The sequence below is a fragment of the Festucalex cinctus genome, chromosome 21 (assembly GCF_051991245.1).
Source record: "Festucalex cinctus isolate MCC-2025b chromosome 21, RoL_Fcin_1.0, whole genome shotgun sequence".
NCBI lineage: Eukaryota > Metazoa > Chordata > Actinopteri > Syngnathiformes > Syngnathidae > Festucalex > Festucalex cinctus.
Genome location: NC_135431.1, coordinates 1529282 through 1557014, shown reverse-complemented (window position 1 = coordinate 1557014; position 27733 = coordinate 1529282). Strand labels below are relative to the sequence as shown.

Below are 27733 nucleotides of genomic sequence, written 5' to 3'. Positions count from 1 at the left end.
GCTTGTCTTGGACGCACGTGGGTGGGGGTGGGGCTATACGAAACCCGTCGTGAGCGCACCTTTTCAAAAAAATACCAATTAGAATGCTCTTGCAATTCAAAAAAGGAAAACCCGCGTCATACGTTCCGCCGTCTTTTCTGGCTTTTACGCAGACGATTATGGTCAAATCTTGCAAAAAAACGTCTTCAAACACCGCGGACATACCACACTGGATAAGGCCATTCCGAATATGCAATTACATCGGTTGGGAGTGTAGCAAATAAAAGGATAACAAGATAAGTGCACACTTCACAGCCAAAAGCTTAAACATTGACATAAGGGGGAAAAAAAGAGCACATGATAAAGTATGTAGCTGGCCGGTATTCATGGAAAAGAAATGTAAAAGTCCAAGCAGAAGAGGCACAGGTGCAAACAATAACGTCAACGCTGGTCAAATTCCATTCATGTTGCAGTACGAGCCAGCCAGGTCACCATAACACACGGCAACCATTTACGTGAACATTAGTCATGTCATTAGCTACGCCTGCCGCTGACGTCAAAATCACACTGTCACTCTTTTGGGTTTTTGTAAACCTCCTGACTATCAGCAATTCAAATTTGTCCTCTGTAGTGGACCTTTTTAAACCTGAATATCTCCCACCCAGTGCATACGATTGAATTTTTTTTATTTTGTGCTCTTTTGAGGGCATTCAGAGCTTTCCAATGATATCAAATGTGTAGGGGCGGGGCTTTGCTACCTTTGATTGCATCATAAAAGAAAATGGCTTCCCTCTGTGTAAGCACTTTTTAGGGAAGAGGAAAAAGTAAGTGTATAACTCTTTTTATTGAGCAAATTTAGGCTTTAAATGTTGCTAGCATGTTTTCTATAAGACTCTTAAGAAACACATTAAAGTAGTGTTTGACTTATTTTAACCGTATTTGAGCCTAGGATTTAAGTTTTAAAAAATGTCCTCTGTAGTGGACACATCATAGCTTAAAAAAAAAAACTTTTTTTTTTTTTCAAAAATTTATTTTGCAGTATTCCAGTTACTTCACAACGATTGGGGAATTTCAAAATAAACATGATTGGACAATATGTTGTTTTTTTCCTGGTAGTCAGGAAATGAATACATCTCGAACACCAACTGTGCAACACGCAATGTCAACTCGACTCGTAAACATTTACATTGACTTTCAGAATAGAGTAAGAACCAGGTGCCAAGTGGACGTTCCGCTGTCGCAGGACAAAATCCAGAAGCGTGTTGTAGTGGGTTTTTTTTTATAAGGCTTTATGCAAAATGTTCAATATTATATTCTATTCAAACTGGATTATTTCCAATTTATCGTTACGACAAGAAAATACACAAAAGTTATCTTCTACACTGAAGTCCGAGATGCACGGGAGAGGATGAGCAAGGAGACGGATCATTTGATAAATATTTACGAGTGTGTATATCCCATCCTGGAGGTGTTGTGCATTTGTGTTCCTCGTCCCCCCCACCGCTGTTTATAAACGTCCCCCCCCCGTTGCCTCCAGTCGACCACTGGAGCAGGAAAAGTGTCTTGTGATCGGCGCTCAGATCCTCGGCCAGACTAAAACGATGGGAATTGTCCAAAAGAACTCCCACAATGCCTCGGCGGGCGAGGCTTCCAAATACCTTCGAAGCACTTTCAAAATCTTCCAAATAGTCTTATCTCATTTTAAATGGATTTGGATATCAAGGAGATTTTTTTTTTTCTTTTTCTTTTTTGTGGCTGGCCTGAGTGCGAGATTCCTGTCAATCGCAATCTGGCAAGATATACACGACTCAGAAACGTTAAGGGATATCAGGTGAAATTTCAGGATCAGCCCAAAATGAACTGCAGTGAACCTCCATTTATTGTTCCAGATTCACTTGTAATCGGAGAAAATCGGCACAATGAAAACGTGTAGTTGTTATAAATAGTCACAGAGAGTGTGCTCCAGTTGACAACAAAATTGCAGCGCTAGCAATACGGAGCTAGTATTAGCCCTGTACATAAGCTAGCTAGCACTAGACGTTAGCCATGACTTTTTTTGTGAATGTGTATTTTTATTACAAATCAAAAAGAGGTGATAAACTTATGTCTCAAAGACAACAGGCAACTCATTTTGAGCTTGCCAAAACAAAATACTCAAGTCGTGTGCAACAAAAAAGTGCGAGGGTAACATTTTGCAAGTCCGCACTAGCGACTGCCGTGTCGCCATGATGCATCTTCTGGCAACACGAAGTCACGTGCATTATGATGTCACAAATATGCGACACTACCATAGGAGAGGGGAGGGGTTAGGGGTTGGGCACAACTTGACGTGGCAAGTCTATTATCGGCTGATTTATTTATTATCTGGTTTATCTGTATGACGTCAAAATGGTTGATAATTGCTGATAATTATCACCCGGCGATATTATCATTCATCGCTAGTTCTTTTTTAGTCTTACACCAAGTAAGTTGTTAGCATACAAGGATCTGCATTTTTTATTTTTATTTTTTATTTTACTGAGGTGGATTTACAAACGTACTGTACTGACTGAATCAATTTAACAGTTTGAAATTTTCAGTCAGAAGTTTAGAGGAAGTCAAATTAACTAATTTGCACCCAAAAACGTATAAATACGTTCTATTTTAAATGTCTCCCAAAGACATAGTTACACGTTTTTTTTTGTTTTTTTATGCAAGAGCATACAGAAGGCTTTGATGCAGCCTCTCAAAGGCAGAGAACTGGTGAAAAAAAAAATTGTAGTAATTACAAAAACGTCCAGCAGAGTATAAGAGATCAACCCGCAGATTTGTGGATAATGAAAAATGAAAAATGATGAAACCTAGCTATATTATATGTGAATTGCTGCAAAACGGAAACAGTTAGAAATATACTTTTTTTTCCTGATGAAAGAAGAGCCTCTAATCTTTCTTTTGGTATGTTCCATGTTTTTATAGCAATAGAACACAATATTCTGTGGGTCTTGCAAAATCAGTCAAAATCCAGTAAAACAGCCGGAAGCGAAGGTGGTTGCTTCAAGTCAAAATGGTTGGGAGGGAAAGAGTTAAGTTGACCTGTCAAGGTTTATAATGCATATTAGGTTCACACTCAAACGTTTCCCTAACTTTTTTTGTGGCGCGTATATGTATAAATTTGATCAGCCAAGCAAACAAATCCTCTTTTCATGCTGGCCAAGCGTCCTCCCTTGTGGAGACATCCCGTTCACACGCGTGCCAGCAGATACGGCGGAATCCTCGCATTCCGCTCCCACGCGGCACCTGCGCCGGTGGTGTCATGCGAGAAACGCGGGATTGCTGCCGGCACAGTTAACCGGGACGAGCGCGCCTTCAAACAGGCTGTCAAATTACGCCGCCTGTAACGGCTCCAAGAGTCGACGTTTGCGTGACCATTTTGAGCTACTGTACGTGCACCGCAAAGGTTTGCTTGTGTGGGAGAATCAACCGCATAGCTGAGCGCACGCTATCATAATCCCAAAACCAGACGCTGAAGAAAACTAAAGTCAAAGCAACAAAAAATGAAATGTGACTGTTGGGAGCCTTAACTCACTCACTCGCAGCCATTTTCGCTAAAGCAAGCCCCTTCGCTCCCGACTGTTTTACTGAATTTTGACAGATTTTGCAAGGCCCATAGAATATTGTGTTCTATTGCTATAAAAACATGAAACCTACCAAAAGAAAGATTAGGGTCTCTTCTTTCACCAGGAAAATAAAAAGTAGGTTTGTATCGGTTTCGTTTTGCAGCAATTAGCATTAGAATATAGCTAAGTTCCATCATTAATCACATTCCTGTTGAAAACACTTGAGAAAAGAGCTTGTTGCAACATGGTACTGGCTGATCTCATATACTCTGCTGCCACCTGTGGCCGTTTTTTGTAATAACTGCCAATTGCTTTAAACGACCTTTATATGTCAGAAGCTGCATCAAAGCCTTCTGTATTCTCTAGCATAAAAAAAAAACATAAATACGTTTTTATGAGTGAAGGACAAAGTATTAAAAAACGTATTTTTACGTTTTTGGGCTTGAATGAGTTAATCCAATTTTAGTTAATTCACATATGGGGAAATTAAAATGATTTATGACTATTCTGATTTTTAAAAAAAAAAGGCTTTTTATGTTTTTATTTTTTTTAAATTGGTTAAAATGTTGATAGTTTACAGCACCCAAAAAAAAAAAAAAAAAAAAAAAAACAACTATCTTCATGTGTAATGTGTTTAGAAACAAATCTCCGAATTGACTTTAGAGTTCAACAAATATAAACGACGCCTTTGCGCAAGCATAAGCATGACTTGCGTTTTGGGTCTTGGAGGTTTTAGCGGTGACGTAAACCGCACTTGATAAAAGCACATTTTACCGTCAACTGATGAGCGAGTGAGGCGGAGTCGCAGAGAGATGTTGAGGAGGAGGAATGTTATTATTTGGATCGTCAGGGGACTTCGGTAGTCAGGCTTTACTTGACTGGAGCTTCATTACCAGCATGACACACGGATTACTGACACTTACTTGCCCAGCCCCTGTTTGGAATTTAACTCCCACTCAAAAGAGAATCTGCATATACATGTTTGAAGATAATGCTTCAAAACATGTGGAAAATAGAACATTCAAGTGTTTTGCACCATTTCTGTTGAGTGCTGAGAAGTAGGATCCCAAATGCAGGCACAAATAAGCTTTTAACTATTTATTCACGTCACGTGACGAAACTAAAAACAACGAGGATGCGTCGAGAATCACGACACGAGTGCCCCGTTATTACTAGTGCTGTCAAAGTTAAAGCGTTAACTAATTAATTAATCACAAAAAATTATCGCATTAATCATCGTATTGCCACAGATTAATCACACTATTAATTTTGACCGCAGATGATCCTTTTTTTGCCGACAGCGTATGGTTACGTTAAAGGTCGCTGTTCGAGTTTGAGCAATAAACATAACGACATGCGTTTAATAAATGCTTACATATGCTCTAGGTTATTTTTTTCCTATTTTAAATTATACAAATAATTAATTGATTAGAAGAAGCAGGATGAGCTTGTGCAGTGAATATAAATTTTTGAAGACGCCCTCATAACATTAAATGTCGAAAAAATTAACATAACAGGTGCGCTTCAAATTTAGAGGGCAAAATATGTTGGGGAAGAAAAAAAAAAAGCATTTTTATGTCAGTGATTCTAAGATGTGATTAATCTGATTAAAAAAATGTAATCGTTTAACAGCTCTAGTTATTACCTTAGTTCGTTATTCATTTCATAATGTTAGCATATATTTCTAAGTTTCAACTTTTGTGCCACAAGTACATTCAAAATCTGTGCAATTTTTGTTTTTGCGGACCTAAAGCAGTTGAAACAGTATTTCTACTTTCAGCTAGAGTACAGAGTGAGAGTACTTTTTTGCGACCAATGGTAAAAAAAAAATCAAAAATACTGCACGAGACGCGCCCAGTGGACGAGCATCGTTTCGCTACGTTGTGCGTTGAACACCTGGAGCTTGAATGGGGTGTTTAGAATGTGTGTGTGCGTTTCCGTATATGTTTCAAGTTCAAAGGTCGCTGCGCTGCAAAGGTTCCTCCTGTCAACAAACACGTCAACACACGCAACCCCAATGCGTGCGCGTGTGTGTGTTTGGGATCTGGTTTCACGCGGCCTGCCTAACGCACAGATGCGTCTGTTGATGCTTGCGTCAACACAACAAACTTTTTGACCGCCCCCCCCAATCTGGTGTTGCGCTGTCAGATGTGCAGATGGTGTCACGCAAGCAAGCGCACAACGTGTGAGGTCCGGATATGCTTCCCTCCAAAAAAAAAGTCTTGGGTCAGTGATGCCGACGAAAAGTTGAATCGAAACAATACAACAAATCGACTTTTCAGTTCTCTCATTCGCTGATTCTCAAGTCAGAAAACGGGCCCGGACCCCGCCTTTTAAAGCCACACGCTTTCACAGATTCTACGGTGCAGAAGGTTGTTTTTTATTTTTTTTTAATTTATTTTTACTTTTCATTTTTTTTAGGGATATATTTACATTTTGTTGTTTTTATTTCCATTTATGTTTATTTTTTATTTAATTTGTGAATTACATTTTTTTTATTTTCACTTTTATTCATTTACTTATTTATTTATTTATTTATTTAATTAGTCATTTATTTCTTTTTAATTTTGGCAGTTTTGCTCCTCCATACAGGACTACTATACAGTAACACGACTTAAAACGTTCATCTTACAACAGGGCTGGACAGGCACCAAAAAAAATAAAATAAAATAAAAAATCGTCCCTTTGACTTGGTCTCCCAAAAACGTATAAATACGTTCTATTTCAAATATGACCATGCTCCCAAAGGCATTTTTTTTTTTTTTTTTTTTTTATGCTATAGCGTACAGAAGGCTCCATTGTTTACATCAAGTCTCGGAAAGCTTATTTTGCGCATAGATGTGAGCGCGCGTGTGTCAAATGTGATCCTCGGCGCCGCCGCCGCCGTCCCGGGCAACCTTGCTGACCTCGTGACGTGTTTAAGGTGAGAGATGAGCCGAGAGACGATGAAGGAAGTGAAGGAAAAGGAGGTCCGTCTAAGTAGCTTATGTCAAAGGATTTTTTTTTTTTCTCTTCATTTGTCCGGGATCAAAGCTCGCCGCCGCTAAAAAGGGATTTTTTTTTTTTCTGTCTCTCTGTAGGAGGATTAGACGTAAAGAATCTCTCGCTGTCTCGCAGGAGGAGGAGGAAGCTGAGGATGGCTCATTGCGGCGCACAGGTGGGCCACCGATATTCTTTTCGGGGATCGCCAACGCTGTATTCGTTTTTATTCAGTTCATTTTTTTCATAAAAACATGGTTGATGCAACGATTTTTGTTCGGGGAAGCCCTCGCGTAGACCGCCCCCATCTGTCAAGTAGATAAGCCCGCAGGTACCAGATGAAACCCGCGGACACAAAATCCACACTTGCCTGTGTCGGCTTTTTAATAGCAGCTTTACTCCAATTGCACGCCCCTGCTGGAGGAAGCGGGTGGGTAGAAAATCAAACGCACTCACATCGGCTTCTACTCCTTTCACGGGACCCTCTCCACGAACCCGTTTTAATATCAAACTAAAAATAAGGAGCCGTTCAGCTGGCAACATCCCGGTCACGCAGGTGACTGCCGTCAACAGCCAAACACGCACGTCACCATGTGCGACCTCTGCGGGCGCGTATGCGAGGCACGAGGGTGCGGAATGGCTGCTGGATGCTGGGGACAAGAATAGTACAGCGCAGCAGGCATTGTGACATTTGTGAGTGGGCGGCGCACAACAACCTTCTTCACCTCGTCCCGCCTTTTTTTTGTTTTGTTTTGTTTTTTTAGTATTTATGGCAATTTGGCCAGCATGGTATCATATTTTACATTGGAACAATCGAGCGTAGCGCTATGCAATTACACAAAATTCAATGACAACTTCAAAATTATACTCCACAATTACAAAATCAGCATATTCAAAAAAAAAAAAATTGAGTTTAAATTTATACATTTGCACATTTTTTTTTATTTTAAAAGAACAAATTTAATAAAATTTAGTTAGTTAATTATTGTATTTCAAATAATTGTATTTTTTTTTACGTTTAAACATTTTCTTGTTTTTATAAATTAAAATTTTTATATATTTTATATTATTTATTTTATAACATAAAAAAAATAAATATATATTATTATAGTTATATCTTATTAAAAGTTCCGTTTGGTCTAAAAGTAACATACATTAGAAGCACGTTGGTTGCTCCCTGTCTGGAGGATGTTCTTTTGTTGTGGCGCTATAATTAGCATCCAGATTGGACGACATGCCGAATAGCTCAGAGGTGAGAGGTCATGTACATTTAAGGTACAAGAGCTGGGTTGTAATGCGCTACATTTACTCAGTTACATTCGCTTAAGAATTTCTATTTGACATTCATGCTCTGATATAAAAAAATAAATAAATAAAAAATAGTAACTCACTACTTGAGTACTTTTCACTGAATGCTTACTTGTAAATAATTTAGTTTAAATGTATTCAGACAGCGGCAATATCACCACAAAATCATTTTTCTTTCCCGGTGACAAAGTGTCAAAGCTGTCTTGTTCCGAACCGTTTCACTTTGGTCCACAAACCAACATGCTACTGTCATCACCCCATCCTTCAAATGCCAAAGACCCCCTTAAGGAGGGGCCCACCCACCCACCTTTAAGGGCCAGGTCCCAAACGTCTCCTCCCACAACTTCTCCTTCCCAAAAGGATGAAGTACGTATGCATAAGTTTCAGTAAACATGGAGTCGATATCGGCTGTTGCTTCGAATGGAAGCGCACCTTTCGGGGATCAAACTGACTTTTCACGCCTCGTGACATCACGTGACACTTTTACACCCGCGCGCTCCCCGGCGGCGTTTTACGGCTGGCAAGTCGATCCGTCACCCTGTAAAAGCGGCCGTCGGCGTGCGTTAACGGGACTTTTCTGACAGGTTAGCGCTCTGGCAGCTGCCTGGCGCGCTCATGATTTAAGAACAACCGTCACCGTAATGACTTTCACAGGTTTTTGTGACCCCTCCCGGGGCCCACATGCGGGACCCGGTCTCACACATTTTCCTTCATTACAAGTGGCCGGGGGGCCGGTCAGTTGTTAGCTGAGCCTTCAGTGAGGACGTCATTCACTTATTAACTCATTCACTCGCCGCCATTTTCATATTTCGCAATCCCGTTCGCTCCCGGCTGTTTTACTGGATTTTGACTGATTTTGCAAGGCCCACAGAATATTGTGTTCTATTGATATGAAAGCATGGAACCTATCAAAAGAAAGATTAAAGTCTCTTCTTTCATCAGGAAAAAAAAAATGTTTCTATCTGTTTCCATTTTCGGTATAAATTGCGCGGGAATGCTGAAAGCCGAATGCAAGATTTGAATGCATGTGGAATGCTAAAAAAGTAACTTGAGAGATAAATTATGAAATTATAACCTCCTGGTTACTGGACAATGAACTTTACCAACTTGTGCCACCGAGCAGTATCAGACATGATAAGTTATATGTATGGAAGTGGGCGTGGAAAGTCTACTTTGAAAAAGTGCAATGTATGTCCCATTGAAAATGAATGGGGAAAAGTTTGTTTTAAACGTTAAATTGTGCAAATACTGTCAGTAATGTGGAACCAGACGATATATATACTCAAGATGGCGTGAATTTTTAAAGCCAGTTGAAATTTGAACAGTGTAATTTGGAAGTGTGGAATTATGTGATAGTTGTTATGCGGGAATGCTTCAACTGAAAAATTGCACCAAAAAAAACTGCAATAAAGCGAGACCGCGAAAAGTGAACCGCGTTATAGCGAGGGAATGCTTTTTTCCAGACGACGACTCGGTGCGATTTGGTATTTGATACATGCAAGTGAAAAGAAAATGGAGCAAAAGCGGGGAAAACGCGAGACGGAAGCAGACTGTCCTCGTCTCTGGGGGGGGATCTGTGAGAGACGGGGGTCCGCAGCTATCTATCTGGGTGGGGAGACCACAGGGGACGCCCAGACAGGAAATAAAAGACCCAAAGGCATCTGCACTCGTTGGAGGTCAAGCAAATCGTACTTCGGTGAAGAAAGCTTCCATTTCGGACCTCCGCGAGGACATTTTGAGAGAAGACTTGAACGCCATTTTTTGCAAAACTTCATTTCAGGAGCAATTTGTAAAGTTTGCGAGTGTCGCTGTTATGTCTGTCTGTGTTTTGTCTGTCTGTCGCTCGGCCGGAAGATATTTGAGAAGGAAGGAATGAATGGCATTGAGTGGGGGGGCACACAAAGAGAGAAAGGCGCCTTTGAAGAATCTCTCGTTTGTTTCGCAGCAGTGGGTTGTCAGCCAAAATGAGACGACAGCCCCCACCACGACACCCCTGAAGAACAACATGAAAGGCCAAATTTCCTGAAGAGGAAACGATAAATCAGCGGCGGACAATTTGAGACGATGTGAACGTCTTCTTGATTAACTTAGCGTAGCGGTTGCGATGCAATAACAGGAAGAAAAGTGCCAGCTTGTGATGTCACTTGCTAGGCCACACCCCTTAAAGGCACACGCACAACATGCAAATAAACTTCAGAAACGGTTAATTCATAATTCAAATAATAAAAAATAATGCATTAAAAATAATATAATAATTAGGGTTGTAACGATAACAGCAATATCAAAACCACCACTACTACTACTACTACTAATAATAATAATGATAATCATTAAAATATAAAAAAAAGTCTCTACACCTGTGTTCAATAGCCATTTGACTAAGATCAATAATTTTAAAACTTTTTACACCATGAACGTGACCTCTAACTTGTATAACTCAACTGAAAAAGAAAAAAAAATCTTTTTGAGGGAAGTAAAAAAAAAAAAAAAAAGAATAACTAAATGTTTTGTGGCGTGCAATTTTCCCAAGGGTTGACATAGCCCAGTTGGAACGTAATAACTGCTCAACTTCTTGTGCGATTTCCTGCAAAATTCTCACGAGAGATTTGAACGCGTGCGTCAAGAGAGCAGAAACGTGATTACATTTTTTTTTTTTTTTTTAGTTTTTTTTTTCATCCAATCCAACTTGAAGTCAGCGTAGCGGATTTGCCGGCGGGAACGTTAGCGGAAGCGAGGGTGAGCGGGATTCATCCTCACGAGACGGCGACTGTCAGCGTCGAGCGTCCCGACGATCCGTCAAGCGTCCGCTTGCGCGCCTTTCGCAATGCAAAGCGACGCCTCGCCGTCCCCCAGGGAAAGACGCCATTAGCGTGGAAAGGCGGACTTCCACAATCAGCAAAATCTGATTGGACGCTGCAATTTCACACCGAATGTACATTATTGAAGGCCACGTTCGATGCGTGGGGGGGGGGGGGTTATGAGTTCAAGACGTCGGCGGGAGCGCTCGCAGCTGTGCGCCTTTCACAGTCACGTCTGGGGAAAGACTTTTTTTTTTTTTTTCATTTTTTTTTTTCTTTCTTTTTTGAGCGTGTAAAGCAAAAGGACAAAACCATGAGCGTTAATTACACTACCCAGATACACTTTTTGATTATTTGAAATGATTTTTTTCAAATTTCATTGCTCACAACTCCGTTAGTCATCCCTTGCTATAATAATAATAATAATAATAATACATACAAAACATAAAAAAAAACATATTCACTTTTAGATGGTGGATTTATTTATTTATTGCTATATTGCAGGATTTTGTGCTGATAATTTTTGCAAAAATATGAAAAAATTTGAAAAAATATTGATATCGCTATATTGGCCTTTGCAATGAGACATATTGCAAAGACATGCAATAAGTTTGATATGGAATTTTTTAATAATAATAATAATAATAATAACAAAACAAAAAAACAAAACATTCACTTTTAGATGGATTTTTTTGCGGGATTTTGTGGTGATAATTTTTGCACATAGAACTGGGGCTGCACAATATATTGGAAAAATAAAACCGATATTGCAATATTGGGCTATGCAATATGCATATCGCGAAGACATGCAATAAGTTTGATATGGAACTTTATGCTTTGATCTGAATTGTGAATTTGATTGTGAATTTTGGGAGGCTTGGAACGGATTAGGGCATTTACATGGAAAATGCGTCTCTACTTACAAAATGTTCTACTTAAGAACTTTCTTCCACAACCAATTCAGTTCGTAAGTAGAGGTACCACTATACGTGAAAGATTCGGACTTTGCTTGGTGAGTTTCATCTCTTACAATTTATTATTTTATTTATTTTTTGGGGGAAAGCTGAGGGTCTCCGGATGTGCTCCTTGAGGTCCCTCGCAACTTTGACGTTGCTCCAAATCGATGCAATAAAAGCTACGACATCAGCAACATGAAGTCCGCCGGGACGTTTGGGATTTTCATCATCTCTTTTGTTTCGCATGGCTGCCGGGAAGGAAGCCATCAGTCCAGCATGAGGTCAGAAAAGACAACTGCGAAGCGTGACCTCCGATTCTCCCGAGCGACTTTTGACGGACGTGACGACGATGTCGTTGAACGAGACGAGCACCCCCTCCCCGAGGTCTTGCCGTGAATCGGTTGTCGGCGTGATTGCGATCTGGCGGCGGTCCCAGACAAATGTTAGGACGACGGCGGACGAACCTTTCAAACATTTTCAGTTTGATCGGGTTTCAGGTTGTTGTTACCTCCCGGCCTGAAAGCTTTTTTGCACATTTTGTGTCCTGTCAAGTATCGTTAGTGCGGGCGCGTGCGGCTGAGGCCGAGTTAAACCGGGCAGATGTTTTGCATCTGCGGAGGCAAATTAATTAAACGGTAGAGGAGGAGGATGAAGTTGATCAGATTATTTATTACCGTGGAGACCGCTATGACACGTTCTCCGACTCTGAGGGACTTCGGGCAACGAGAGGCCAAAGAGTGACCAAAGTTCATCAGCGGCAAAAATAAATAAATAATGATCATCAAATCAAATATGATAGTGCATCAACATTTGATTGGTTAGCTGAGTGGTGTCCTTTTTTTTTTTTTTTTTACATTTGAGGGCCACATACAGAAAAGGATGCAACGGCCATGTAATGTTAGGAAGAGAAATTGTGTTTAGTCCTTAAAAAAAAAAAATAAAAAAAAATGTACAAATAATAAATAATTAATTTGTCTTTGCATATCTAGAAAAGTAAGTAGAAATAGTGGAACAATTCTTTTCGACACCCTCCCTTCCTTCTTTGACCATCTCCAAACGTTTTTTTTTTTGTTTTTTTTTAAGCTTTTTTTTTTACCCCGTTTTTATGTCCAGAACGTTGGCTTACGTTGTGGATTTTTTAAAATGTGCAATATCAAATGGAGGACCAAAACTGCACAAATTATAAAATAAAATAAAATAAATAGGAATTATATTTAAAATAGCAATTTATATTTATTTTTCTGTATATAATTTTTGAATGATAAATTTTTAGATCCTTTTTTTTTTTTTTACTTTTAGTGATTTATTTATTTATTCATTTAGTCATTTATTTATAATAAATAAATGACAAAATAAATAAATATATAAATGACTAAATAAATAACTAAAAGTTAAAATAAAAACCAATATAAAAAAATATAATGAAAAAATTAAATACAAATTTATTTATTTATGCATATATATTTTTTTGTTATTTTTATTTCCATTTATATTTATTTTATGTGTGTGTGTGTGTGTATATATATATATATATATATATATATATATATATTTTATTTTTTTTTGTTATTTTTATTTCCATTTGTATATTTTTTTAATCTAATTTTCAAATTATATATTTTTTATCTCTTATTTTTACTCTTAGTCAATTATTTATTTATTTATGTAGTCATGTATTTTTTTTATTATTAAATTTTTGGTCCTCCATACATTGAAGCTGCCCGCGTCTCCCTTCGACACGACTGTGTGACTTCTCGCGGCGTCCTCCGAGGCGAGACGAGAGCTTGAGCGTGATTTTGCCGATGATGCCAAAGGTATGTCCTCCTCGCAAGTGTTGTAATAAAGATACGGAATATCTGTTTCGCATTAGCCGCCGCCTCCCGAGGTTTTTTTTGTTTGTTTTTTTATACTCTACAACTGTAGCGCTGCGGTAATGAGAGCCACATTTGTGCTGCGGGGAGGGAGATTGCGGACGACGAAGTAGGACAAGTCTTTCTGTGCTTTCTGGGGCGAGCCATGAGAATCAGGAAACCTTCAAGTCGTCTTTTGTTTTTTTTGTTTTTTTTAATGCATATTGTCATATCCTAAGCACCCCGAATTTGAGAAATAATACCGGTTTGAAATCACTTGCGAATAAACAATATCATGTAAACACACGCTGGACATTCCCAGAAGAAAGATTTAGGACACGGACCAGGCGTATAACAAAAAAAACAAAAAAAATGCTACCTCATATCAAATATCATCAAATTGCCCATGAAATGAGTCATGGAACGAGATGCAGTCATGATCGAAGCATATGGAGCTCTTACGCAAACAACACACAATTCTCCTTAACGCGGAACAGGCGGAGCACTTATCGGCGTCACGCAAAACGTATCGAGCGTCGGCGTGCACGCGCGCTTCGCCCGCCAGCTGCAGCGTACGACGCGGAACGTTTTGGATCAATTCAGTCGGATGCGGGTCAAGATGACGGCGGAAATTCTGGCGGAAGCGCCGACGGGATCCAGATGCGATCTTCGACGCAAAACAAAAAAAACCCGTTCACAAACTAAAATAAAAACGGATAACTGAAACTACAGTTTATGTTTACAAAATTATAATTATATAGCAAAAATGTCCTTCGTTTTAGTCTTGGGTAATGAATTGAACGCATGAGCCTTTGGGGGTGATTTTAAATGTGATTTGAAGTCGATTGATTTTGATATTAACCGGAATAAGGACGTTTGAAAGTGTGTCACACAGAAGTGATGTCATCTTGCAGCAGCCAATAGAAAAGCACCGTCAGATGATGTCACTCCCATGCTGTTTTTTATTTTGATATTGCGCACAAGTATTACACATAAAAAAACTAAAACTAATACTGAAACTAACTACAACTAAACTAAAACTAAGCATTTATTAAATAGCTAAAATTAGTACAAACTAACAGAACCATCCTGAAAACTAATTAAAACTAACATTTAAAAAAAAAAATAATAAACCAACTCAAAACAAAATAAAAACTAACTCAAATGAAAAATTCCAAAACTATAAATAACCCCGGTTTACAGTAAACAAACTAACAAACTTATCTCACAATATACATCAATAAATCGTGCTCACAGATGAACATTCTAAAATTTGCTCTCCGTTGGCGTAAAAAGCAGGATTTGAATTCAGAATCTTCAGGGGGAAAAAAAATAATAAGCTGAGCTGGATTACAGCCTTCTTGTTTTCTTCTTTAAAATTTCAACTGTTTCAAACTAGTGTGCCGCCATCTAGTGGTCAACAGTGGGATTACACCCAAAGCAAAGGCAAAAGTCAACCGAATACTTCTAAACTCTACCAAAAAAAAAAAAAAAGAAATCAGTGAACCCTGAACCCGGTGTACTGTACGCTTATTAAAATGTTTTTTAGTGCCTGTTTTCACTCTGACTGTCAAGAGAGACGTACTCGATACTCACCAGACGTGCTGATTATTAAATCCATGCGTGTGTGCAGATTGTTACAAATGTGTTTTAATGCGCTGGCTGACGCTGGCTGTAAAAAGTTTTGCTTTGACCAACCAATCAGAGAACAGAAAAAATGTCTTCGAGGGCAAGTACTCTGGCCCGACGAAGATTAATTGGAAATCTGGTTTAAAAAAAATTAAAAAACAAAAACACTATAATAATATAGTTTAAATTGGCCACTACTACTTATTCTGAAGGCTGTGGGAAGATTAGATTGACATGGCAACATGGAGCCTGAAATCTGATTGGACAATATTATTTATTTGTATTCTTTACATAAAATATTCGTCAAATGAATGAGAATATAGTTAAGTTTCACCGATATTCACATTCCTGGTGAAAACACTGAAAAAAAGAGCTTGTTGCAACATGGCCGTGGCTGATCTCTTATACTCTGCAGACACCATGTCGGAAGCTGCATCAAAGCCTTTGCTCTTTTGTTTAAAAAAAACAAAACAAAAAACAAAAACGTCAAAACACGTTTTTGGGAGGGAAGGACAAAATTTTTAAAAACGTCAAAACACGTTTTTGGGATTGAATGAGTTAAGAGAAATGCTACAAAATGAACAAAATAGACTTTTGGGAATAAATTAAAGTAATTTCATGGAACAAATATTAGAACGGAGAACTTAATACGCAGAAGTACGTATACGATCTATGATAACATCTCAGCAAACATCTGCGAGATGAAAGAGTCGTTCCAGTGTGGCAGACATGAACGCTCTTTGATGCTTTTTTTTTTTTTTTTTTTTTTTTTTTTTTTTTTAAGTGACAACAGTGTGTTCACGCGGCACAAAGAGAAGCAAGTCAGCCGAGAGAACTCTGTATTCTTTTTTTTTTTTTGCTTCACTTTGCTGCGTTGAATCCCCCCGTCGGGCCGCCATGAAGGTCCCCTTGTGTGTGTTTGGGATCGTTGCGCCGACCGCAGCAAAGAGAAAACAGCCCACGTTTGTCCAAGGCTGCTCTTTAAACAAGCGGCGAGCAGCGGGGAGGACAACGTGTATTCTCCCCGTTCTGTCGTAGCTGTCAGGCACCGAGAAAGGGGAAAAAAAAAAAAAACCCTGTGATGGGGTGTAATTTTTGCGCGGTTGACATCATCCTCGAAGCTCCCTGATACGAGCCTCCAGCGCCCCGGTGAGATTGGGGAGATTTCCTTTTATTGTCCTTCCTGTGATGATACAAGATGTTGGGGATTTATAAATCAACGTGCTGCTTCGGTTTCTCAGCCAACTTTTTTCTTCTTGGACCGTATAGTTTGCGCGTCCTTTTTTTTTTTTTTTGCTTTGTCGGGAATTGAGCTACGTGGGCCAGATGTTTTTTTTTAAACTTAAAATGTTTGGGGGGGTTTTCTCTCACTGAATAAATCCAATTACAATGTTGTTTGAACAAATTAAACCCCCTCGCACTCACTCATTAAATGTTATGTTTATCAAATGTCGCAAAAAGATTATCCGGAGTGATTGTCTTGTCACATTTTTCTTACTTGATCTGCTTAAAGGGGAAGTGAACCCCCCAACCCCCCCAAAAATATATTGACGATATGTTCGTTTGAATTTGTCCTCATTACTTCACCTAAAACCTCGTAAAAATCCCATTATCCTTAACCGGATACTTGAGAGTCTCGCCAGAGTCGTGAAGTTCAGAAGGTCAGGAGACCAGAGGAAAGGTCAAAGCAAAGAAAGAAGAATCAAAGTGAAATCTAAACACCACCTGCCACCCGCATGGTTACAAAACCAGAATCTTATGCCAAGCCCAGACAGAAACCTCTAAAATCCAACAGATTAGGGAGATCTCAAGAGACCAGAGGAAAAACTAAAGAGAGGAAGGAGGGAAGGATAGAGGAAGCAGAGTAAGATCCACAGATGCCAAAAGATTAAAAGTTACACAAAAGCTTATTTCTGGGGCAAGACAAGAATGACAAAACCAGATGTATTCCTCTCGCAGCCTTAAACAGGAAGTCAACCAAAACATTTTTTGACAGTAATATCTTTGATGCAACCCCACTAGTCGAAATGAAATATGAGTTCAGCAGCAAAATCTCACAGGACTTTACACAAGAGGATGGGACGAGAGAGGACTGGGGACCATGATAAGACAGGACTTGGGCAGAACGTGGGGCCACTTGGCTTGACATTGGCAGACTTGGCTTGGCAACGTAGGAAAGACTCACTTGGCTGGGAAGACGTTGGAGCGACTTGACCAGACGACGTGGGGAAGCTAGACTTTGGCGACGAGAACAGAACTGACCACATGACAGGACAAGACAGACCGGACAAAAGACAACATAAACACCCAAAAACTAAACAAAGCCCCACTGAACCGAAACGAAACGTGACAGCAGAATCCCGCAGAAAGAAGAAAATCATCTTACAACGTTCCCAGTCGTTTTTTTTTGGTTTTTGTGTGTGTGATATCGCTGGCACAAAGGATAACAGACTTGAAGGAGGCAACCTGCCGAGCTCTCAAGGACGATTTGGTTCTTCAGGACCATGCAAGGCCTGTAGAAGATCCCGGCCAACGATCCAACTTTCACTCCAAATATATACAATCTTCATAGAAACTAATTGGAACCATCTGCCGGACTACAGAAGTATCAAGCACTGCAGCGGACCACCTTGAAATTCAGATCTTGAGCAACATTTTCAGGAAAAATGCGCATCAAGTCACTCAAAAGGTATTCCAAAGTTGTAAGCGTTGGCGTATTCCAAAAGAAGACGAAGTCGAACGTTCCGATCAACCAACCTCAGAGCCGTGATCCATCTTCGTAAAACGTCAAAAACTCGTATCCATATTTCATGCGGACCACAAGTCGTATGCGAATAACAGTTGCGCAAACATTTTTGACGTTTGCAGTCCGTCGGACTCGAATAATCCTCGCAGTGAGTAACGCAAAACAGGAAGAAAGAAAGGGGGAAAAAAACGATCCTGTTTGTTTTTCAAGTATAATGTCAGCACATTTGAATTTTGTTTTACGATCTGTTTGTGCGATTTCTCACTTAAGATTGTGACAAAGTTGTAACGAGCGTGCACTCCCACATGACAAACAAGTTCCAGCAAAATGCGTTTCCTCTTCCTGTGGAATTCTACTGAAGATTTGGGCCCATTGAGAGAGGCCAGTGAATGGAAGGACTTGAAGTTGGCTTCTTTTCAGCGCGCTCGCTTTTGTTGCGTCACGTCTCTCTTCTTTTTTTTGTGTGTGTGTGTCCCGGTGCAAATGTCTCTTCATTAAGCAGCCAGGCTGCAAAGCTCTTGACTCCAACGCTCCACACTGGACTAGTTACCGACCAGCCTCCTCAATCACTTCATTCAGAGAACAAATCCTTCATTGCCAGAGACAGTGAGGCACAATATTAATATTGTGCCTGTAGTTTACATCGTACTGACCTCTCGTGTTCTCATTTGGTGGTTGGACTTGTGCCGTTAGCCCAGGCGGTCTGCAACCGGGCTCTGGAGGCATATGTGGATCTTTAGTCCCTCTCCTCTGCAAAAAACAAACAAACAAACAAAACAACAACAAACAAGTCAGAAAACTGAATACAAAAAAAAAACAGCAGAAACAAAAACATTTTCAAAAACAAAAGACAAAATCCTGAAAACTACCATAAAATATCCACAAAATTGCCACAATAGTCTAGAAAATGTTCAAAAAGTAACCATAAAATCCCACAAATTACCATAAAACAGAATTGGCAAAAATGTCAGAAATTGATAGCAAAAAGACAGAAAAAAAATTGTTTTAAAAAATAGCCATAACATCTAGAAAAAGGCCAGAAATTTATCATATTATGTCCATAAAATTGCCAAAAAGAATGTCATAAATTTGACAGAAAGGCAAAGAACCTAAAAATGTATGAAAACAAAGCATGAAAAATTAAAAAAAAAAAATATGTATAAAAATAAGAAAAAGGAAGACAAAAAATGTAGAAGAAAATGAATCTACATATTGGATGCTGCATAATTTTCTGTTATGATACATCTCTAATTACGCTAACACTAACACACTGTTTCCTTCATCACAACGTTTAAATGTTGTGCTGCTCCAGACAAATTTTTTTTGTCATGTATTTGCCCTAAAATGTCTCTTGACAGTGAAGGTTGCTGACCCCTGTGTTAGTTCCGCCTCACCTGACAATCACCACTGCCCCCTGCTGGGAGCTCCATTGTCTAACAACCCAACAGACTGACAGACACTTGTACATACGACGACACAATAGACGGACAGACGATATCATGAGATGCCACACGTGTCACCAGAACGACAATGTGGCTTGTGACAAAAACGAGTTGGCCTGGAAAATCATCAACTGTCGAGTGAGTCCACTTCTTTTCAGTACGTCCGGGAACGAAGACGGATGTGACGACTCGTACCATCATTTATCCCTTACGTTTGAGGAGAGGGACTTCCAAATACCAGCGCGGGCGCCATGGCGACGTCCGCACAGGCCCGAAAAGTGAAGTGCACGCTGGCAATTCATTCGACGCGAAAGAGGACCCGAAACCTGAGCGCCCGTCCCTGACCAAGAGAGGCTTTCTTGTTCAGTTACTTGTTCCGAGACGCCGTGCGGGGGGGGGGTTGACCCTTTGAAAGGTCGCACAAACGCAACTCAAGCGGAGGAAGGCGCTACCTGCACCTGCAGGTGGGCTCGCAGATTTCAAGGCTTGGTTTACATGTCGCCGTTTTTAAACACAAACAGATTTAAAAAAAATTAAAAAAAATTAAATCATCAGTGTGGAAATAAAGAAATAACTTACAGGGGACATTAATTTATATATTTACTCTTGTTCATTGAAAAGAACTTTGATTCACACAGTTTATTTTTTTGGGTAATATTAACTTACATTTATTAATTATACTTCAGTAATTGTAAAATGATAAACCTTTATTTTTACGATTACCCTCTGGCTCATTTGAATGAATTTTTAACAAGATTTTACGATTAAATAAACAATGATGAACGTTGACTACCACCCAAATAAATAAGTACATTAAATTAATTAATTGATTAAATAAATTACTGTTTTTTTGTTTGTTTGTTTGCAAGAAAATTTGATGGATGTAAGAAAAACAAAACAAAATAAGGGAGGGGGCGGGATAAAATTGAGTTGGGGGAAAAAAATCTTAAATTGAATTGTACGAAAACTAGGACATACAAAAACTGAAGGTATTTTGTCAATTTATTCGATAAATGAACTCCTCTTGGGTGCCTTTCTCCTCACAGGGTTCTTCTGTGCCCCCGCCATGTTGTGGTTGGCATGTGTGTTTGTGGGTACGATCATGGGGATATGGGAGGGGGGGGCTTTTTCTTTTTATTGTATTATGGATGTTTTAATTATTCAGCACTTTTGAGGTCCATCTGAATGTATGAAAGGTATAAAGCTCGATTGATTGATAAATATCAATATTGATTCTCTGTCCATGTGCACGGAATTGCCTTGCAAACCACACAACGCGTGTTCATGTGGACATGTCCTATAAGCCCCTCCCCCCCCCGAAAACCACATGACAGGGGTTAGACGACGTCTGAAAAAGTGTTTGAAAACATTGGCAGAGGGCCTCTTTGGGGGCTATGGGAGCCATTGTATCACTGGCAATGCAACCTGCATGAAAATTGGATTGGGAGGCGGGCTCATGTGTTCATACGGGAGCGAGCGGGGGGCCAAATAGGGGTATGGGGGGGTTCTAATAAGGATAAGAACCTCTTCAAAGCAACACTTCTACTGAAGAAGCCAGCGTTTTGATGAGTGTGGGAAGAATATTGGCTGAGAAGACCAAAAAAAATAAAAAATAACGAGGTTGTTTATACTTGGCTGACTAAAGATTCCCGTCACCTTCACGGAAACCTTCGCCGGAGAGGAGACGATGACACACGAGCGCCGGGGCCTCGATCCGGGGCCCAACGGGTTTCCACTTGTCCGCTTCTTTTTTTCTCCTCTTCCGACAAGTCGTCACTCTGAAATAGGCTAATTGTGTTCAGTTGACCTCTTTGGTTGCAACTGGACCTCGCCGGGTTAATCATGCAGCAAAAAAAAAAAAGCCTCTTAGTGACAGCCGGGGGCCCTTAATTGCATGCCATCAATCTGGCCGGCGGCAAATCTTCCTTCACATTCCACCCGAAATGGGAAATGAGCCGACGTCTGCGTCGGGATGAGGCAAATTTTTTGCCCAGATTAAGTACTACGACCGCCTCCAAAAACGTCTCGCTCTGCATCACGACGACGTTTTTTGGGGGGTCCAAGTGGAAAGACGTTGGAGGGCAAGAGCAGTTAGAACATGTGTGATAGAGAGTGATGAGGTACCAGGTTCAAATCTCCGTTCGGCCCGCATGTTTCGTGGGTTCACGCCGGGTTACTACTAGTGTTGTTCCGAACATATCGTGATATTATGTTTCCGCTTTTTGAAGCACACAATTTCTGAGGAATATTCATTTTGATTTCATTGGATTTAATATTGAAGTCATTCTATTTATTTAGTTATTTATTTACTTTTGCAATGTTGCACCAAAAAAAAAAAAATGTGTCACGGTTCAGAAAATGAAACAAATGACTTTTGTAACGGACTAACATTTGTATTTGTTTAAAAAAGAAAATTTACAAAAGTACTCACTGTGAAGAAGAAAACAGTTTAATATTGTATAATATATATTTAATATAATATTATATATATCAGGTTTATTTCCATTGTGCAGTTCTAGCACCCTCTGGTGGCTAGTTTTTTAGTGCAATGTATTTTGCTTATGAAGTGAGTCAATATGCTTGCGTGCATTAGCAAGCAAGTGCCTCAATATTAAATGTTATTAGAGATTGTAGGTTGTTTATATGCATTGCTGTAATATACAAAAGCACAACTTTTTTTTTTTTTTTTTTTTAGTGTGAGCTCATTTTTTTTTTAACAATATTGTGACCTTGATCGTGCAGCTCTAGTTACTACTAGGGCTGTAACTAGAGCTGCACACTGATACTGATATTATTGCGATATTTAACATGTACCTAAAGAAATATTTTTAGATATCATGTAATATGTAATATTTAATATACCTCACCAATATATTGATAATTGCTGTATTGTCGTATTGTGAGATAATCGTTATCGTGAGCCTTGTATGGCGTATCGTATGGTATGGTGAGGCGTTTCTTCCAACCGTGTGATGCCGTTTTGGCGATGCCAGCTCCCCTCTTATGGTCCCTAATAGCGTATTGGGGGCCCCCCGGCAGACGCCGGAGCCTTTTTCTATACGTCCAAACCGTTCCCGGTCAAACAAAAGCGAGCAGCGTGACAATCGACGGGGGGGAATGCGGCCGATTCCTTTTCGGAGACTGTCGGCTCATCACGCCGAGCTGGGAAGGGAGGTGAAAACGACGAACCTTTTCCACAAAGCGGCAACTTCCCGGCGCGACACGGAGGCAACACGGGCCCCGGTTGGTTCCTTTCGGATCTGCCTGTGAGAATGTCAGCCGGGCGCTTTTCATCCCATTTACTTTGGCTGCGGCGCCCGTTTGTACGGGGGGCCATGTTGCATTTGAATATCAAAGGCGGGCGAGGAGGTGGCCAGACACTTGTGCAACATTTGGGGGGCTTCCCTGCAGGAAAGCGACGGCTTCAACGCGGCCTGTGACGACGGGAGGGAGACAATGGCGCTTCTGTGGCGGCGGCGGCCCGATGCTAATCCATCAGGCCGCAAATGAAGCAATTTGCATCTCACGCGCTTAAAACGCCTTTTTGAAGAATTTCCAACTGTGTTGAACCCGACATGTCCCTTCTGGTGTCGTGTTTGTTATTGAGCAGCGCCGAGTCACACAATGACAAGAGTCGAGACATCGGTTTGTTGGCGAGACAAAAGAATGAACCAGGAAGTGTTTTTCCTTTGCTGGCTTTTTCTTTTTTTTTTCGTGACATTTGCATTGTTGTGGTTATTAGGTTATTGTTTACACCTTGTCAGTCCTTTTATCGACCAATCAGCTTCCTCCACTTTATTTGTCATGATCACAATCAGTCACATCTGCCTGATCATGTCGTATTCCCGCTTGTTAGCTTGTTAACTCCCAGTTGAAGTTTACCCTAAAACTGTCACATGAAACAAAAGATAATTAAACATTGTATATTTAAACAGCAACCACGCACAGGAAGGAGGAAATATTTCACTCCCACACAGAGGATTTGGACAATAAAAAATGGCTCACAACGATTACTCTATTATTAAATCGCAACAATCGATATATAAATTCGTACCGGGATTAATCGGTATCGAATTGTGACCTATGAATCGTGATACGAATCGAATCGTCAGGTACTAAGCAATTTACACCCTTAGTTTTTACCAAAAAATAAAAAACGGCCAGTAGGTGGCAGCAGAGTACACGAGATCAGCCAGGGCTATGTTGCAACAAGTTGCTTTTGTCAATGTTTTCACCAGGAATTTGACTATTGATAAGACTTGGCTATATTGCTGCAAAACGAAAACAGGTGCAAATATACTTCTTTTTTTTTTTCCTGATGAAAGAAGAGTCTCTAATCTTTATTTTGGTAGGTTCCATGTTTTTATAGCAATATAACACAATATTCTGCGGGCCTTGAAAAATCAGTCAAAGCGGGGTTTCTTCAATGAAAATGGCTGCCAGTCAGTGAGTTAAAAACAAAATGTTCAACCAAGTCATACAATAACAAACATCTGCTAGCTTGTTCCTTACATCAAGCAATCACTTGAAACGCTACGACATGCTGCACGGCGCGAACCACGGGCCGTCAAAGAGTGGAAACTCACCGTGTGTATATACACACATCTGTTTTTCAACAGACTGTTTTCCTCTTTAATGGCGCGCACAAATGCAAGCGCACGCTCCCGCTGCTGCTTCCATTTGAAGACACCTCATCAATCACGTCCACAACAATGTCACGGACGACAAGCGCTGAGTGAAAATGGGAACCTTTCTTCCTTCTGCCTCTCGTTTTGGACCGCAACGCTGGACGCGGACCCGCGCGAAAACTGAAACGGCAAAATGAGCCAATAGTTGGCAACTTTGGAAAGAGGAGACCTGAGGACAAAAACAACGAGGTAACTGTTGACAGTGTAACGTTCAAGGAAAAAATACGTGTATTTTGTTTTTCTGTTGGTACTTTAGTTGAGCATTGATACGTTTGAAAAATCATGTCGATGTATCCTTGAGCAAGATACGAAACTGCACATTATGGTATCGATCCGATACCAAGTAAATACGGGGGCCAGTATCGCCAATATCGATACTTTTTGAGAATTGTTATTTTTAATGAAGGTAACTAATTGTATCATCCAATTGCTTATTCACAGTCAATTTTCAACCTTTAAGAGTTTTGTTGTTGTTGTTGTTGCTTTCTTCTCAATTGCAGCGTTATCCGTTGAAAGATAAACGTCTAAAAAAAATAAACCAAAATAAAGACTCCCGATAACATGATGTTACCCTCATGCTTACAGTGACAGTCACAGACAGGAGACGCTTGTTCTCCATTATTGTTGTTGGCTAGCTTGTCTTGTCTCCAGTGATGCCTTCAATGTCCCGCCGTGCTTTTATGCTTTGTTTTGTTTGTTTTGTTTTTTGACTTTAGACATTTAAAATCGAGGACAATCAAAGGTGAAAAAGAAAATAAAGAAAGTTATTGTGACCACGCTGGCTCAATGTGATAACGGGAAACAAAAACAACGTTAAAAAAAAAAAGAGCAAGAAAAACTTTCTCCCTGCTGAGGTTTCTTTCTTTTTTTTTTTTTTTTAAGACCGACCCAGCATGTTGTTTCACAACCACTGTTGACGATATTGTTCAACAGCCTGACCTCATCTTTTTTTGTTTTCAGATTCCACGCAACGCAAACAGGAAAAAAAGAAAAGAAAATTTGAGCATTTAATTCCCCTTGTGCATAATAATACTTAAATAGTCATTGAAGACACATGCTTGAACTTGTTCTCGCGTTCGGAATATTTACACTTCCACGTTTCAGAGGAAGCGCTTTCCCTCGCATTACGCATCCTATTATTCCTCCCTGGTGTTTCATTTTGAGCCAGCGTTTGTGCTTCAAAGCCGGCGATGAGAAGATTAGCTTCGATTTACATCTTGACCCGCTTTGCACATCCTTCCGGGGGACAAAAAAAAAAAAAAAAAAAAGTCCCTATAGGTGTCAATAAATCTTGAGATTGAAAAGGAATTTCCGCTTGCTTTGAAAGCCAGGAAAAGGATAAATTCGAGAAACTCAAGTGTGGGTTGTATTTGCAAACTTTTGCGGAGGTCAAAGTCCATTTTATTAATATAAGAGCGATTGACAACAGAAGTTATCTTTCCATATGGTTGAAAGCGAAAACGCAAAACAGACGTCAGACCTCAAGCAGTTGGCTTGAGATGGGGGCAAATAAATATCAAATCCAATGCAAACTTTACCTCACGCTTACGTTATTGACTGGATGCCGCAGTCGATCATATTGCAACGTTGCGTCTCCTGAAAAGAATTCAAGCTGGATTAATTTCATATCATCATCCTTGGCATCGGATAAAAAATACAGTATAAGACGGCGTATTGTTATATTCTCTGTCTACTATTTGTGTTCAAAGCCTTATAACACAGCCACATTATGTTAGCATTAGCCTGAAGCTAGCAGACTTAAAGCTAAGTTACGTACACATTGTGTCTTCTCTTTGTTTCTTATTTAGTGTGACCAACTTAAATTGAGAGTGGCAGTCACCAAGTAGCCAAAAACTGAAAATGCACTTTTAGGCTATTCACGACTTTTGAATTAGGATGTTATTTATTTATTGTCTATTCAGATTTCAACCTTAAACTATCTAACCTGTTCATTTTAATCCTGAACGATCAGTTTAAAAACAGTGACAGTTTTGTTCCCCAGTCACATTTCATCCTCACAGCCCTTTTATGTGTGTTTAACCTTGGTTAATAATTAGTAGCCCTCCTGTGACCAAACAGTGCAGAATGGCTTGCTTATATAGCCTCTTTTTTTTTTAATAGAAATAGGCACATAACAAAATATAGATTTGATTGCGTAATTTCAGCCTTAAAATGGACCCCTTAATGGCTACGTCACGATGACGTCACTGCGTTTACTGGAGGCAAAAACTACCGCTGGAGGCAACAAAGTGCAACTAGAAGTAAACAACGCTGTTTGTCTGTTTATTCCCTTCTGTTTTTGTCAGTTTACTCGCATATTAACTCAAATGGCCGTTTACCGCGTCCTTTCCGACTTTTGTGTTTGTCTTTCAACTACACGCCACTGATGTGTTTTTTTGCCTCCAGCTAAGCCCCGCCCTTTAAATTGCGTCACATTGTTTACAAACTTTGAAGGACGACAACGTCACTCCACAGAGACCCAACTGATTTTATACAAGCCATTCAAAAGTCAAATGTCCTGTTTAGGATCAAAACGTTATTGCTCCTCCCTACGTCAGCCGGAGGCTGCAATGACACATACCGACCGCTCGTGTCGCTGTTTTTAATCTCGGCGGCGGAAGTGAGCAAGGTCAGACTCAGAAATCCAACATGGCGGCCCGCAGTCTGCTGCGGTCCGTGTGGAGCTCGTTTACGGCGTTTAATTGTGGCATCGGCGGACATTTAAATGCGCTGCAAAGAATGCAAGTGCCTCAATTGTCGCATTCGGTTTGTCAGCGGAGAGGAATCCGGCAAGGTGAGGCGTTTTTTTTGTGTTTTTTTTAATATGTGTACGAGCTAGTACGCTTGATAACATGGACGTGAATTTAAAGAAGCGTCGTTGTTACTTTTTTAATAATCTAAATATTAAGATGCCACAATGAAATGTTTCCTTTATTTCTGCAGTCGTGGAAAAGCGTGAGGGCAAAACTGTGACCGTAAGTACAAACATAATATGAATGACTTTACTGTTCATTTTTTATCAATGTATAAAGCGTATAAAAATAATTTGCTATTCATGTAGCTGTCCTAAACCTATATTTTGTTACAGAACTACAGTGACTCCAACTACTTTAGAGAAATGTATTTTCTTTGCGTTTTAACATAAACTTGGCCAGCTAATTGTACTGAAGGGTGAAGATTGTCACTTTGTGATTATTTTAGTAAAGTACCATTAAGTGTGTTAAAAACTCAAAACGAAGTTGGATGAGCTAAAAATGTTAGAAAATACTTTAAATCGGTTATACATGCATTAAATGGAACCAAGCGCATAGATCTCTTTCAATGAAGAACAACAAAGACATACGAGCTGAACATGTTAACAATTGCAAATGTGCCAAATGAATTTCAAAACAAACGTCTGTCAGATTGAAGGAAAAATATTGGACACTGCAGTGGCACCTGAGCCGCCAAACCCCGCCGCCAAGTGTCCTATCTATAGATGGAATCTGCAGAATAAATACAACTACACGGTAAGTTAAATCTATATCCTGTGATTGGTCAGAACTAAATCACCTCTTAAAAAAAAAACCAATTGTTTTATGGTTTGTTTCTCTTTCTCTGTCCACGACTTGGACAGGATGTGTTGCTGCTGAGTCAGTTCATCAGGTCAGATGGCGGGTTGCTGCCCAAAAAAATCACCGGCCTTTGTTCTGAGGAGCATCGCAAGATTGCCGTGTGTGTGCAGATGGCTCACAGAGCAGGTGTGTCTAGATTATGGCTTGG

General features: G+C 39.9%; 1 protein-coding gene and 2 long non-coding RNA genes across 5 annotated transcripts in view; 2 read left to right on the top strand and 1 right to left on the bottom strand.

Moving 5' to 3' along the window:
* Positions 1-24775, top strand: part of LOC144010655 (uncharacterized) — a 68781-nt gene extending 44006 nt beyond the window's left edge. Inside the window, exons 3-4 of the long non-coding RNA XR_013281279.1 lie at positions 6656-6732; positions 23903-24775. This is a non-coding gene — a long non-coding RNA (uncharacterized LOC144010655). The remainder of the gene's footprint in view (positions 1-6655; positions 6733-23902) is intronic.
* Positions 18497-26187, bottom strand: LOC144010656 (uncharacterized). Its single transcript, XR_013281280.1, has 3 exons — positions 25749-26187; positions 25510-25567; positions 18497-18591 (listed from the first exon to the last, which is right to left on the bottom strand). It is a non-coding gene; the product is annotated as an uncharacterized LOC144010656 (long non-coding RNA).
* mrps18a (mitochondrial ribosomal protein S18A) overlaps positions 26072-27733 on the top strand; it is an 8048-nt gene continuing 6386 nt past the window's right edge. For 2 of the 3 annotated variants that reach the window (XM_077511067.1, XM_077511066.1), the window contains exons 1-4: positions 26072-26765; positions 26915-26946; positions 27376-27480; positions 27588-27711. In XM_077511067.1, coding sequence (XP_077367193.1) covers positions 26621-26765; positions 26915-26946; positions 27376-27480; positions 27588-27711 — 406 coding nt within the window. In that variant the 5' untranslated portion in view covers positions 26072-26620. The remainder of the gene's footprint in view (positions 26766-26914; positions 26947-27375; positions 27481-27587; positions 27712-27733) is intronic. The other variant, XM_077511065.1, reaches the window with a different exon arrangement.